The following is a 15,969-nucleotide window of genomic DNA, read 5'->3' on the forward strand; positions in this document are numbered from 1 at the left end:
AATACACAAAAGCCTTTCTAGTTTGCTGGTTGATTGACAAGGGGCCTGTTGACCGCACAACAAAGTCACGTGACCTGCACTGCCTGGCAGCTGGAGGAAGGTGTTTCCCAACCTGCCGCCTCGCAGGTCCGGGATCTCCTTTGTTAAGTGCTTCTCCGTCCTCTGCGGCCAGGTGTGCAGGTCATTGCGTCTCGGGAAGGAAAGACGAGCCCAGACGAGCCTGGGAACGAGGGTGCAGGCGCCCTGCCCTCCCTTTCTGCAGGTGAACAGGTAGGGAAGGTCGCGCAGGAAGTCCAGGCTGGCTGCGCGCCGGAAGAGTAAGGCGGTGCTGGTTCGGCATCTGCGCTGGGGAGGCGGCTGTGCGGCTGCAGAGCGCCAGGGGATTTCAGCCCAGCCCCGACCCCGAGCAGCGTGGGGACGGCAGCTTAAGGAAACCCGGGCAGCTGGGCAGGGGAGTGTCTGACGATTTTTTAGAACATGCTCCTGATTGAAAACAAATAACAAAAAAACAAGTCTCAGAGTAAGTAAATTCAAGACTGCTAATGTTAGCCAAGACACTGGCGCAACCTGCCAGGAGGTTTGAGGAAATTAACGTGAAACTAAAACCGAAATCTTAGGTGAAATGGAGCAAGCAAAATTGATCAGAACGTACTAAAGACTAGCCAAAAAAGGGTCTCTATAGACGTTTAAATTGTTAGAGAATTAGAGGGAAAGCTTTCAATTGCTAGGAGAGATTTAGAGGAAAAAGTTTAAATTACTACGAGAGATTTAAAGAAGTACTATTCAGTGAATCAAAAGTACTAGAACAAAACTAAATGAATATGGTTTAACAATGTATCAGTAGATAGTTAGCCATTTAAAAACTACTTTAGTCGAGAGTATATTAAGTTAATTTAAACATTTTCAATTATTTAAATTAAACATTATAATTAAAAGTTTGAGCCTTGTTAACTCGATAGGTTTGCACCAAAAAAACTGGGAGTAATGTGCTAGAGTGGTGTTATCTTTTCCACAAAAATTTCATTGATTTAGCAAGAGTGGACTCTACCTTAAAGATAATAAACATTGCCAACCCACGATGAAATTAGATCACATGCTTTCTGCAATGTATCAGAGGCGCATGCAGTAAACTTAATTTGTCTGCATCTGCCGGTAATAACTAAGTAACTCCGGTTAATGTTCACCCAGCAGTCAAAATGCAGTGTATCCACTGTGATTAGCACACCGGGTTATTCTTTCAAGTAAATCTGAGAGGTTTTGGGCTGTCAATATTCTTCAATAGAACCATCTTTTTGCTCAATTTGCTATTTTTTAAGGGTGGGCATTCTCTTTGCAACGTGCTTATCAAGGATTTCCCCGCCCCCTCCCCCCCCACTTCCTTGAGTTTAGTTAAAATGGAAACAAAATTGCTTTCTTAGCTGAACCTAAACATGTGTCTTTAGTCCTGTGATATCCTTCCTGGATATCTCCTGTTTCTCTGAACTGTTGCCTCCCTGATATTTTAGCAACAATCCACCAGCTAGATCTTTGAACAAAACTCATGTAAGCCACTGATGGAGGCCACAGGGCTGAAACTTTCTTTGCACCTAACAATAAGATGTGTAGTATTTTTATTGAAGTTTTTTTTTTTACCGTGTCAGTGGTAAATATGTCAGCACCTCTTTCTCAACTACATCCTCATGGAGGATATTGTCTTACAGGCATTTTGTTTCATTTTAAGAAAGCACACAAAATTTCAAATAGATAGCTTTCTTACTAAAATTTATTGATCAGTATTGAGGTTATCCCTGTTTGGGGTTCAGTTCAGTTCAGTTCAGTTCAGTCGCTCACTCGTGTCTGACTCTTTGCGACCCCATGAACCGCAGTATGCCAGGCCTCCCTGTCCATCACCAATTGCCGGAGTCTACCCAAACCCATGTCCATCGAGTCGGTGATGCCATCCAGTCATCTCATCCTCTGAAGTCCCCTTCTCCTCCCGCCCCCAATCCTTCCCAGCATCAGGGTCTTTTCCAATGAGTCAGCTCTTCACATCAGGTGGCCAGAGTATTGGAGTTTCAGCTTCAACATCAGTCCTTCCAATGAACACCCAGGGCTGATCTCCTTTAGGATGGACTAGTCGGATCTCCTTGCAGTCCAAGGGACAGCCTTCTCCAACACCACAGTTCAAAAGCATCAATTCTTCAGCACTCAGCTTTCTTTATAGTCCAACTCTCATATCCATACATGACCACTGGAAAAACCATAGCCTTGACTAGACGGACCTTTGTTGGCAAAATAATGTCTCTGCTTTTTAATATGCTGTCTAGGCTGGTCATAACTTTCCTTCCAAGGAGTAAGCGTCTTTTAATTTCTTGGCTACAATCACCATCTGCAGTGATTTTGGAGCCCAGAAAAATAAAATCAGCCACTGTTTCCACTGTTTCTCCATCTATTTGCCATGAAGTGATGGGACCAGATGCCATGATCTTAGTTTTCTGAATGCTGAGCTTTAAGCCAACTCTTTCATTCTCCTCTTTTACTTTCATCAGGAGGCTCTTTAGTTCTTCACTTTCTGCCATAAGGGTGGTGTCATCTGCATATCTGAGGTTATTGATAGTTCTTCCAGCAGTCTTGATTCCAGCTTGTGCTTTCTCTAGCCCAGCATTTCTCATGATGTACTCTGTATATAAGTTAAATAAGTAGGGTGACAATATGCAGCCTTGACGTACTCCTTTTCCTATTTGGAACCAGTCTGTTGTTCCATGTCCAGTTCTAACTGTTGCTTCCTGACCTGCATACAGGTTTCTCAAGAGGCAGGTCAGGTGGTCTGATATTCCCATCTCCTTCAGAATTTTCCACAGTTTATTGTGATCCACAGTATGTTTGGGGTTAAACTATCGTTAATAATACTGAAGAAGATATATTGTAGATACTTTTATATATAATATTCTCTGCAAAGTGCATTGTTCTTTGACAATGAAAACAATGAAACACCTTGAAAGTAAATATTTATTATTGTAAAATAAAATAATAAACGTGATTTTAGATGTATAAAATGCTTTATTCATTACATATGCGTAGTAAGATATCACTATAATATTAAATTTGGGGGGAAAAGAGCTGGATTGTTTTAAATTACATTCCAGAGGATTTATATACAGAAGTGAGTGAAACAAAAGGTCAGTGTGCCAAATATGATTTCAGAGTGGTATTGTGGAATGACTCTGGTTACCTCTTGTGATAAAATGACTGTTGTATTTTTCTCAAGTAGCTTTTACAGCTAAAAAACTGAATTATGTTCAATAACTTTTTCCAGATAGTATCTTGTGAAAAATGTCTGGTTCTTGACTCTGAGTTTTGGTCCTTTTCTTCATAGTAAACCAGAGTTTTTCAATAAGTTTAGGAGTGTTGTCCAGTAGAACTTTCTGCAGTGATAGCAATGTTCTGCATACAATCTGCACTGTCCAGTGTGATAGCCACTGGCTCTGTGTGGCCATTGAGCACTTGAAATGTAGTTAATTTAACTAAGGAATTGAATTTTTTTTCTTTTGCTAAATTTAATTGATTTTAATGAAAATGTAATTATCTTTATGTGACCCATGGGCTACCAGATTGCACAGACAGCTAATTAGCTGCTTCCCTTTATTCTGGTGGCTGGTTATAGTATCGTGCATGACATAACTGCCGACATTGGGCTTTCAGATAGTCTTGAAGGTATTTTTCAAGAACATTACTCTTGAACGGATTTAAGAGATTAATTTTTTTCATTCTTAATAACATTGGTTTGTTTCTCATTTTATAAGCAATACATGTTCTACTATACCGCTCAGTCGTGTCTGACTCTTTGTGACCCCATGGATTATACAGTCCATGGAATTCTCCAGGCAAGAATACTGGAGTGGGTAGCCATTCCCTTCTCCAGGGGATCTTCCCAACCCAGGGATTGAACCCAGGCCTCCTGCATTGCAGGCAGATTCTTTACCAGCTCAGCCACCAGGGGAGCCCATATGTTCTAGTAGAAGCACATAAAAGCATCAAGTAAAAATTTACAATTCACTCATAATCCCTACTCTCCAGTGCTGTTTTGACATATTTCCTCCCAATTTTTAATTTTTTTTTAATAGAGGTATAGTTGACCTATATCACTCTATTATTTCCAGGTACACAACACAGTTATTTGATATTTCTTTTTCACGTAGCTGTCCAGTTTACCCAACACCATTTATCAAAACGGTTTCCTTTTCCCCATTGTATATTCTTGCCTCCTTTGTCATAAATTAGTTTACTATATGTTTGTAGGTTTATTTCTGGGCTCTCTATTCTGTTCCATTGATCTGTGTGCCAGTTTTGTGCCAGTAGTATATGGTTTTGAATACTGTAGCTTAGTGGTGTGAAATCAGGGAGCATAATACCTCAGACTTGGTTCTTTCTCAAGATCGTTTTGGCTATTTGGGGTCTTTTGTGTTTCCATACACATTTAGAATTATTTGTTCCACTTCTGTGAAAAATGCCAAGCTGTTTTGACAGGAATTGTATGAAATTTGTAGATTGCCCTGAGTAGTATGGTCATTTTAACAACATTAAGTCTCTTAATCCATGAGCATGGTATATTTTTCCATTTGTGTCATCTTCAATTTTATCAATGTCTTATCTCTGTGGTTAGATTTATTCCCAGAGATTTTATTCTTTTTGATGCTATTGTAAATGGGATTGTTTAATTAATTTCTCTCTCTGATAGTTCATTACTAGTGTACAGAAATGCAACAGATTTCTGTATTTTAATTTTGTACCCTGCAACTTTACTGAATTCATATACTAGTTCTCACTTTTTTGATGCATTTTTAGAGAAGGAAATGGCAACCCACTCCAGTATTCTTGCCTAGAGAATCCTGTAAACAGAGGAGCCTGGTGGGCTGCTCTCCATAGGGTTGCACAGAGTTGGACACGACTGAAGCAACCTAGCAGCAGCAGCAGCAGAAGTATAGATAGTATCATGTAATCTGCAAACAGTGACAGTTTTACATCTTTCTTTCCAATTTGAATTCATTTCTTTTTTTGTCCACAACACCATCCCTAGGACTTCTAATACTGCATTCAATAAAAGTGATGAGAGTGGACATCTTTTGTCTTGTTCCTATTCTTAGAGGAAATGATTTCAGCTTTTCACCGTTGAGTGATGTTAGCTGTAGGTTCATCATGCCCGTGCCCGCTGCACACACCACCACCTAGTTGTGTGTGTAGGTGTGCTCAGTCGTGTTCAACTCTTTGCGATCCCATGGACTGTAGCCCACCAGGCTTCTCTATCCATGGAATTTTCCAGGCAATAATACTGGACTGGGTTGCCATTTCCTTCTCCAGGGGATCTTTGTGACCCAGGGATCGAACTCGCATCTCTTGTGTCTCCTGCACTGGCAGGCAGATCTTTAACACTGAGCCACCAGAGCAGCCCCAGGTTCATCGTTTATGTTAAGGTATGCTCCCTCTATCCACTTTGTTGACAGTTTTTATCATAAATGGATATAGAATTTTGTCAAAAACTTTTTCTGCATCTATTGAGATGATCATATGGTTCTTATGCTTCAATTTGTTAATGTGGTGTATCACACTGATTGATTTACAGATATTGAAATGTCCTTGCATCCCTAGAATAAAGCCATCTTGGTTTCATCACTTAAAATATATCATGCCACTCCCTGTGGCCTGCAAAGTTCCTGCTGAAAAGTTAGCTGACAGTCTTATGGGAGTTCTCTTGTATGTAACTAGTTGCTTTTTCCTTGCTGCTTTTAATATTCTCTCTTTATGTTTAATTTTTACTGTTTTGTTTATAATGTGTCTTAGTGTGGACATCTCTGATTTGCTCTTGTTTGGAATGTTTTTGCTTACTGGATCTGGATTTCTGTTTCTTTTCCTAGGTTATAGAAAGTTTCAGCTATTCTTCTTCTTCTTTATTTTTTTACAGTCGGCCCTTGTTGGTTATCTATCTTAAATAGAGCAGTGTATACCGTCCATTTCAGACTCCCTAACTATTCCTCCTCTTCCACCTTCCTCCCTTGGTAACTATAAGTTTGTTCTCTAAGTCTGTGAATCTCTTTCTGTTTTGTAAATAAGTTCATTTGTATCAGTTTTTTTTTTTTAGATTGAGTATATAAGCAATATCATATGATATTTGTCTTTGTCTGATTTACTTCACTTAGTATGATAATCTCCAGGTCCATCCATGTTGCTGTAAATGCATTATTTCATTCTTTTTATGGCTGAGCAATCCTCCATTATATATACATATCATATCTTCTTTATCCTTTCATTTGTTGATGGTTGCTTCCATATCTTGACTTTTGTAAGTAGTGTTGTAGTGAACATTGCGGTGCATGTATACTTTTGAACCACATTTTTCTCTGCCCACGATTGCTGGATCATATAGGTCTTCTGCCCGTTTTTTGATTGGGTGTTTGTTTGTTTTTTGTATATTGAGCTACGTGAGCTGTTTGTAAATTTCAACTATTATTTTTTCAAATAACTTTTTCTACCCTTTTTTCTCTCTCTTCTCATTCTGGCACCACTTAATGTAAGTACTGGGCTTCTCTGGTAGCTCAGAGGTAAAGAATCTGCCTGCAGTGCAGGAGACATAAGAGATGCAGGTTTGATCCCTGAGTCAGGAAGATCCCCTAGAAGATGGCATGGCAACCCCCTCCAGTATTCTTGCTTGGAGAATCCCATGGACAGAGGAGCCTGGAGGTCTACAGTCCCTAACGTTGCAAAGAGTCAGACACAACTGAAGTGACTGAGCACAATGTGAATGTTAGATGCTTGATGTTGTCCCAAGGATCTCTTCAACTATCCTTGGTTTTTTAAATTTTTTCACGCTGTTCAGCTTGGGTGGTTTCCACTACTATGTCTTCCAGTTAGCTGATCGCTTCCTGTGTATCATCTAATCATCAACTGTTATTTTTCTCTAGTGTACTTTTTATATCAGTTGTTGTATTCCTTACCTCTCTTTGGTTCTTCATATTTTCTAGCTCACTGTTAAAATTCCTATTGTTTCATCCATTCTTAAGTTCCTTGCATGTCTTTATGATCATTACCTAAACTCTTCATTGGGTAAATTTCTTATCTTCACTTCACTTAGCTTTCCTTGTTTAGTTTTATCTTGTTTTTTTATTTTGAAACTATTCCTCTGTCGCCTCATTTTTCCAGTTCTTTGTTTTTGTTACTCCATATTAGGTAGGTTGGCTATATTTTCTGGTCTTGGAAAAGTAGCCATAAGTAGTAGACATCCTATGCATCCCAGCATAACACTCCTCTCTGGTCACCAGAGGTCTAGTGGTGCCCCCTATATGGGCTGCATGAGCCTTTCTGTTGTGTTAGAGCCAGCTACTGTGGGTACACTGCTAGATGTGGCTGGCCCTCAGATCGGTTGCTTGCCAGGCCCTGCCTAGTGCATAGACTGCTGGCCACTGGTAGGAGGGGCCAAGTCCCAGCATGGCTGGCTATGAGGCCCAGGTCATCCCAGGGCTGCTGCCCACCTGCTGGTTGGTGAGACCAGGTCCTAACGCAGCTGACTGAAGTGGACCAGGAGATCATGGAGCTAGTGCTATGCACTGGTGGAAATAGATTTTGCTTTTAAAAGGTAAATGCAAAATCTCATGTGTTCTACTGGTGGGCTAGGACTAGTTCTAGGACCCCCTAATGCTGAGTCAAGTCCTGTGGTAGCTGGCTGCAAGCCAGGAGGTTCTGGAGCTAGTCTGGTCTTGCCGATGGGCCAGGTCCTGGTGGTCCCAATGCTGGTGTCAGTAGGCAGGGTCAAGTCCTGGGAATACTGGGGACGAAGCAGGGGCCTACCTATGGCCGCTACTAGTCTGCTAGTGGGTTAGACTGTGTCCCTGCCTTGCTGGTTGCTTGGCCTGGGTCATCACAGGAATGGTGCCAGCAGGCCTTTGGGTGAGGCTGGGTTAGTGAGAGGATTTCAAAATGGTGCTTTCCAGTATCTTCCTGGCAGACTGAGGTCCCCAAAATGGCTGTTGTCAACATCTGCATCCCCAGAGTGAGTGTTAGTTGCCTCCTTCCTCACCAGGCAACCTTTTAAGACTAGCAAGGGGTCTGACCCAGTTCCTTTCATATGACAACCTCTGCTCTGGGTCTTGGAGCATGTGAGATTTTGTATGAGTCCTCATAAGAACAGAGTCTCTGTTTGCTACAGCCCTCTGGGTTCCCAAATGCAAGTCTCCCTGGCCTTCAAAGCTAGAAGGGTCCTCTTCAAAGCATGGGATCCTCTTCCCCATGCAGGACCCCCAGTCTGGGGAGCCCAGTATGGGACTTGGGCCCCTCACCTTGGCAGAATCCCAGCAATTATGATTATCCTACTGTTTGTCGGTCACCTACAAACAGGTATGGGTCTCAACTCTACTGTGTCTCCACCCTTCCTCCCATCCCTGTGGGGTTCCTTTTTTTTTTTTTGCTTCACTTCATGGCATGTAGGATCTTAGTTCCCCGACCAAGGATCAAACCCGTGCCCCCTGCAGTGGAAACAGAGTTTTAACCACTGGACCACCAGGAAATCCCCTTGTGGTTTCTTCTTTATTTCTTTAGTTGTAGAAGATTGTTTCTGCCAGTATTCAGGTTACTTTCATTGATAGTTTCTCTGTAAATAATTGTGAGTCTGGTGTGTCCATGGGAGGAGGTGAGTTCAGAGTCTTCCCACTCCACCGTGTTGGCTGCCTTCAAGAGATTTAGGAGATTGCTGAAGAGATTGTTCTACCTGTTCGTTTTTTGTGTTTTTTTTAAGTCATAAAAGATAGTTTCATGAACTAAACTATTCGAACTATTACACACTGAAAGGGTGCTACTGATGAAGAAAAATGACTTTACCTCTAGGGGATCCTGAGTATGTAGCAACAATACAACTTAAATATGCCCTTAAGCTTGTGTTTAAATAGCAGAAGAGCTTGTGCTCAGAAGGTACTAATAGTTTTGTCTTCACATGGGTTCTGTCACTTAATTGTCACAAGACCCAATTGAAATGAACAGAATTTTGGTCCACAAATCTTCATTATACCAGTCTACCCACACAGGAGAATTTCTCTAAAATATCATACAAATTGTAGCCAGATCTTGGAAGAAGTTAGGTTTTTCAAACTCCGAAGACAAAGTTTGCTTGTTCTTTTGTTTGATTTTTATTTAGGTCAGTAGTCAAAAAAGTATTTGTTGGCAAAATAAATGAAGAAAATGAATTAATGTGGGGTGTGGACATAAATTCATAGTGTCCTAAGTTTTTAATCTAGATGAAGGAATCTTACCATACTTTTGAAAAACTTAATATCATGTATTGATCATAATTTGCTCACAGATTCACAACTTCTTAATTGTTTCATTTTTATTTCTTTTATTTCAGAAGCTCTTGAAAAGAACATCAAGTCAAAAGTGAATCAGCTTGCTCTTGGCAGCACCAGAGCCATGAGCAGTAATGGAACAGACCTCACCACTGGTTTCATCGCTTCTATTGTAGCCATCCTTTTATTCGGCTCAAACTTTGTACCACTTAAAAAATATGAGACTGGTGATGGTAATTATGTTTTATTCACTGTTAATCTTAAATTAATTTTAAATGTGAAGGTCACTGTTTCGGTCTTCTTTTTTTTTTTTTTTTAATTTTTTTTTATAAATTTATTTATTTTAGTTGGGGGCCAATCACTTCACAACATTGCAATAGTTTTTGCCATACATTGACATGAATCAGCCATGGGTTTACATGTGTCGGTCTTCTTTAAATGATGACTGTAAAAATGAATTTTGCTATGCCAGATGCCAAATGAATAGAGCTTAAAACAAGCAGTTGATAATGCCCATGCCAGGTTATCTAAGTGCTAGTCAGTATAGGATAACCTTAATATTCTGTTTCATGGTAAAGCTAGGATGAAGGAAGCTTTTTAGCCATATCTGCTATGTTTATGGGCTTCCCTAGTGGCTCAGTGGTAAAGAATCCGCCTGCCAAGGCAGGAGACATGGGTTCAACCCCTTGTCCGAGAAAATCCACTGGAGAAGGAAATAGCAACCCACTGCAGCATTCTTGCCTGGAGAATCCTGTGGACAGAGGAGCTGAACAACTTTAGCAACAAAAGCTGTGTTTACAAAAGAAGTCAGTTCTGTAATAATACTTGCTTTTTAAAACACAGATTTCCAACACAAATGATATAAAAGGAAGCAGTTTGCTCATAACACAAATTTTGTGCTTGCTCATACACAATTTTGACTTTGACAAACCTTACATGAACACAGAAAACTGCACTCAGGTGGATAAAGGTACATAGCAATGCACAAAATGTGCTCACACCCTCTGCCCCAAACCACCACAGCCATCCACATCTGGTGTTCAAACCCTCCCAACCTTTGCAATAATTCACAGGCTGCAACACTTTTGACACTCATTTGCTTAAGTAAACTTCATGTCTTTTTCAAGGTAAAGTGCCCTATTTATTACAGCATTTATGAATTTCTTAACCACTTAACCAGTATAAAGCTATACTACCATTTTTTATTAGGCTTTCTTTTTTAAAAAGTAATTTTATCTATTTATTTTTGACAGTGCTGGGTCTTTGCTGCTGGGTGGGTTTTTCTGTAGCTGCAGCAAGCGGGGGTTACTCCTTGCTGCAGTGCAAGTGCTTCTCATTGCAGTATTCTCCTTTTGTGGAGCACAGGCTCCAGGGAGTGCAGGCTTCAGTAGTTGCAGCTCTTGGGCTCTAGAGCAAGTCTCAATAGTTGTGGAACACGGACTAAATTGCTCCAAAGCATGTGGGATCTTCTTGGACCAAGGATCAAACCTGTGTCTCTTGCATTGGCAGGCAGATTCTTTAGCACTGAACCATCAGGGAAGCCCTCCTATCTTTTTTAATACGTTTTTTTAATGAAGTTTTCGAGTGTTGTGTCCTCAGCCCCATCTCCCCCATGAGCTCTGTGGGTTTTATCATATTATTTTACCTAGTGTAGTGATTTTTGAAACATACGTGTTACATTTTCATAGAATTGACTGTAATGTGAATTCAAGGAAGGAGAAGTAGCAGTTGTTTTTATCCACTTGCTTTTCCTACTAAAGCCAGGAAAAGGAATTGGGGATGTTATGGTGAAAGTCTGGTGAGAAGCATTGTGTTATCACCCCAATTTCTTATGTCTTTATACTACCTGGACAATAGAGTTACAGATTCTTTCCTTCCATAGTCTTTCTTCTTTTTCCCGTTGGAGTTAGAACAGGAATGAAAAGTACTAAAAGAAGAACAAAAAAGATGCTAAAGGGTAGAGGACCTGGCTTTCGGGGTTTTACAAGAACCATGTGATCCCGGGAAGCCTGATCAGCTCGTTGGTTCTCAGTTTCTCATTTGTAAAATGAAGGACTTGTAAAATGAAGTTCCCTTTCATCTCTGTGTTCCTAGTTTTAGAGGTTAACAGATGTTTTTCTCTCCTCCACCGTGAGATTGAGTAGAAATAAGCAAAAATCTTCCAATAGAGTCTAAAGTGCTATAAATACGTTGAGTTATAACAAGCTTAGTATTTCTTCCAACACTGATGTTTTCTGTGTCCTTTTAATCCCTGAACCTTCTTTCTGAGCCCCACAAAAGTACAGATACACCCTGTATCACCACATGACCTTCCACTAACTGGCAGATGGCAGCCGAGAGCATAGGAAGGGGAGTAGCCGTGATGTAGAAAGGCTAATTCTCAGGTCTGGAATGTCACGTGGCCATAAAGGACTTTATGTTTATCTCAGAGTGACTCATATGATCTCCAAAGGTTCAAATTGCTGCTGCTGCTACTAAGTCGCCTCAGTCGTGTCCGACTCTGTTCGACCCCATAGACGGCAGCCCACCATGCTCCACCGTCCCCGGGATTCTCCAGGCAAGAATACTGGAGTGGGTTGCCATTTCCTTCTCCAGTGCATGAAAGGGAAAAGTGAAAGTGAAGTCGCTCAGTCTTGTCCGACTCTTAGCGACCCCATGGGCTGTAGCCTACCAGGCTCCTCCGTCCATGGGATTTTCCAGGCAAGAGTACTGGAGTGGGATGCCATTGCCTTCTCCGAAGGTTCAAATTACTACTGTACTATTCTGAAATTCTTAATGCCGTTCTTTTTGGTCAGGAATGGCACTAAGTATGACATCTGAATAAAAATATATAGACTTGGTCTTGCCCTTACTCTGTGGCAGAAAATTCTTGATCCCTATTAAGCAAGAATGCACAATGTAGAGCAATCTTTGGAGCCAAGTAAGTTTAAATTTTAGTTTTACAAACTGTTAGTTATTTGGACAAGTTCCTTCATCTCAGATTTGTTTTCTCTGTCTTTGAACTAGGGTTAATTATGATGTATAGTAGTTACAAGTGTTAATAATAGAGGTGTAAAGCATCTGGAATATAGGAAGTCAATAAATTCTGACTGTTATTATAACATCTCATTGATATTCCTAAGCACTAATTTTCTTAAATCAGGTTGAACCCCTGACACCAATTTTTTTATTTCCAGGAATGTTTCTCCAATGGGTACTTTGTGCCGCCGTGTGGTTGGTTGCCTTGGTGGTAAATCTGATACTGCATTGCCCTAAATTTTGGCCTTTTGCAATGGTTGGGGGCTGCATTTGGGCAACAGGTAATGTCTGATATAACTTATTCTTTAATCATTTAATACTATGATCATAATAGAAGGAAATGGTGATGGATACTAGAAATTAATGATTTCATTTCTTTCATTTATATGCTCCATAAATATTTTTGGTGCATATTTTTGACTCACATTTTTCCTGACTCTTTTCTTTTAATGATTTCATATTTGTTCCTGCTAGAAAATTATGATAGCAAAATTATTATATATATATATATTATTATATAAAATTATCATAGGAAAAGTGTTTCACTTGCTATTTGTTCAAGCATAAGTGCTCTGCCCTTTCTCTAGCATGTTTATCAGAAAATACTTACTAAATAATCATCTCTACTGATAGCATTTTTAGGACTTGTCCTTAGAAGTAGACAAATACAAACACGCTATAATTTCAAAAGCACTGGCAGAAAAACAAAAACAAACAAAAATCTTCCTTCTGTTGCCTTATCACTATTGCCTGAAATTTTGTAACTAGAGTTTATGCCTTTGCTTGGCCAATCAGAAATATTTTTCTTCGATTAATATAAACATATACCCCAGGAGTTTTCTTCTCTTTAACAAAGAAAATCAAGAATCTCTAGAGGTGATTTGATTAAAAGCAAATAGATGTTTAAATGTTAAAATTTTATTGGGCACCTACTTAATTTGAATCTCTACAGAAGTAAGTGATTTAGTGAAGATGATGAGTTGGAGGACAAAAGAGTTAAATTTGCACTAGAGTTGTAATTATTACACCTCATGTATACTTTAGTATGATTGTGATCATCATTTTGAATAGGAGAGGGGAACAGAGAGAGCAACCATTCACCCTGCAGATCTTGACAACCACCGCAGTATTTATATTCAAACATCTGTTCACACAGGAGTTGGTTGTTGTTGTTGTTCAGTCATTCAGCTGTGTCTGACTCTTTGCAACCCCATGGACTGCAGTACGCCAGGCTTCCCTGTCCTTCACCATCTCCTGGAGCTTGCTCAAACTCATATCCATTGAGTTGGTGATGCCATCCAACCATCTCGTCCTCTCTTGTCCGCTTCTTCTCCTGCCTTCAATCTTTCCCAGCATCAGGGTCTTTTCTCATGAGTCAGCTCTTAGCCTCAGGTGGCCAAAGTATTGGAGCTTCAGCTTCAGCATCAGTCCTTCCAGTGAATATTCAGGACTGATTTCCTTTAGGACAGACTGGTTTGATCTCCTTGCAGTCCAGGGGACTGTCAAGGATCTTCTCCAATACAACAGTTCAAAAGTGCTCAGTCCTTCGGTGCTCAGCCTTCTTTATGGTCCAAGGAGTTGGTGGGAAGAGTTTAATTTGCGAACTGCTGCAGACTGGGATGATGTAGGTCACAGCATTGTTCTTCAGTTGCTAAGTTGTGTCTGACTCTTTGGGGCCCCATGAACTGCAGCCTCCCAAGCCCCTCTGTCCTCCACTGTCTCCTGGAATTTGCTCAGATTCATGTCCATTGATGCAGTGATGCTGTCTAACCATCTCACAGTGTAGGGCACAATAGCTGACTGGATATGGGGAGTAGAGGAAGGGGAAGAGTTAATGGTGATATGGTGATGTAGGGATTTTATTGTAAGTGATTGGGAGAGTGACAGTATCATTGACACGGATGAGGAGAAAAGCGAAAAGAACATGGATGAAAGGGAAAATGATGACTTCAGCTTGGGACCTTTTTAGTTTAAAGTTCCTAATATTCCCTCAATGGGGGACATCTGGTTGGTAATCTCTTATTGGCACTAAAGCTCTGGAGAAGGTCCAGGCTAGTGCTGGAAGCATGTGTCTCTAGCTGATAGCTGAAATCATGAAGCTAGTCAAGTGCCCAAAGAATATAGCAAGAGTAGGAGTGTATTTTAGGGATAATTTTTAGAGAATACCTATATCCAGATGGTATGATGAGAAAGAACAGCCAAAAAAAGAGAGAAACAGGAGAGAATCTGATGATGAAGGCATCTTGGAAACCAAGAGAGAAAACCTTTCAAGAGGATATTGACTGAGTCAAACAACAGGTCAGGAAATGGAAAAAAAAAAAAAGACCATGAATTTGGTCCTGAGTGACCCTCAAGAGAACAAAGCACTGGGTGGGGCAATCCAAAAGACAAGTAAATGAGCGTGAGAGCAAAGTCTGGGGCCATATCGAGCCAAGGACATCTGCCAGTGGCTGGTCCTAGTTCCAGTCTAAGAGGATGGTCACCATTGATTTTGTCATTGACCAACTTCTGCAAAAAAAATCATACAATGGAGACCTACACTAAGGATAAAGAACATTGGTGCAGTTAGGCAAAGAGCTAACTTTACATTTTCTTTGTAGGATTTTGCCCTAAGCCTGGCTCTTTTAGCAATCATAATCATGAGGTTAATGCCAAACATTGGTTGTTTTATTTTTAAAATGAGAAGTTAGGCTTTACTGCAACCCACTCCAGTACTCTTGCCTGGAAAATCCCATGGACGGAGGAGCCTGGTAGGCTGCAGTCCATGGGGTCGCTATGAGGCGAACACAACTGAGCGACTTCACTTTCACTTTTCACTTTCATGCATTGGAGAAGGAAATGGCAACCCACTCCAGTGTTCTTGCCTGGAGAATCCCAGGGACGGGGGAGCCTGGTGGGCTGCCATCTATGGGGTCGCACAGAGTCGGACATGACTAAAGCAACTTAGCAGCAGCAGCAGCAAGTTTGTCCAAATCCCATAAGCTTCATCTGAAATTAAAACTAATTTAATTTATAAATAGATTTTCTGTATTGAAAAATAACACTTTTCTTCTGTATATTTCATCTACAGGTAATATAGCTGTTGTCCCAATTATCAAAACCATTGGTTTGGGCCTTGGAATCTTAATCTGGGGATCATTTAATGCCCTAACTGGATGGGCAAGCTCAAGGTAACACAAAACAGGGTGTTTTCAGCTCAGATTCTCTGCACTCACATTCTGTGTAAGGCATATGCTGATTTCTGCCCTCACAAAGGTCACTTCTTGTAAGACATACAAGTAACATGTGCTACCTTGAATTATTTGCCTTAATTCTAAAGAAGTGATCTAACACGCTGATCAAGATAATTTTCTTTAGAGAATGAAATAGGGAGAGAGAAAGGGCATTGGTATGTATTTTCTCTTTCTGTGTTTGACAGTTTTATTTCACATGTCGTACACATCATCATTCTCATCTTATTTCCACAAATAAATGAGGTAGGTGCTGTCTTAGAAGATAACTGACCCACAAAAAGCTGAGTGTCTTGTTGAAGGTTGCAGAGCTAATGAGCTGCGTTCAAACCCAGATCTAATGGTTCTAGAGCCTGTATTCTTCCCTGTAGAGTCTGAGCCATGGTCAGCAAATCATTGCCCAGGTTCCACTTTGT

The 15,969-nt window shown here is 40.5% G+C and overlaps 1 protein-coding gene across 18 annotated transcripts in view; it reads left to right on the top strand.

Moving 5' to 3' along the window:
- TMEM144 (transmembrane protein 144) overlaps positions 1 to 15,969 on the top strand; it is an 87,458-nt gene that overhangs the window by 17,614 nt on the left and 53,875 nt on the right. For 12 of the 18 annotated variants that reach the window (XR_014068844.1, XR_014068843.1, XM_081541704.1 and 9 more), the window contains 3 exons: positions 9,368 to 9,538; positions 12,482 to 12,604; positions 15,394 to 15,493. Coding sequence is in view for 15 of the 18 variants with exons in the window: in XM_081541704.1 (XP_081397830.1) it covers positions 9,430 to 9,538; positions 12,482 to 12,604; positions 15,394 to 15,493 (332 nt within the window). In the remaining 3 variants the exon portion in view is untranslated. Of the gene's footprint in view, positions 1 to 63; positions 521 to 9,367; positions 9,539 to 12,481; positions 12,605 to 15,393; positions 15,494 to 15,969 lie in introns of those variants that run through there. The other 6 variants (XM_081541712.1, XM_081541706.1, XM_081541717.1 and 3 more) reach the window with 3 other exon arrangements.

The sequence above is a fragment of the Giraffa tippelskirchi genome, chromosome 11 (assembly GCF_054371585.1).
Source record: "Giraffa tippelskirchi isolate mGirTip1 chromosome 11, T2T-mGirTip1v1.2.pri, whole genome shotgun sequence".
Taxonomy (NCBI): domain Eukaryota; kingdom Metazoa; phylum Chordata; class Mammalia; order Artiodactyla; family Giraffidae; genus Giraffa; species Giraffa tippelskirchi.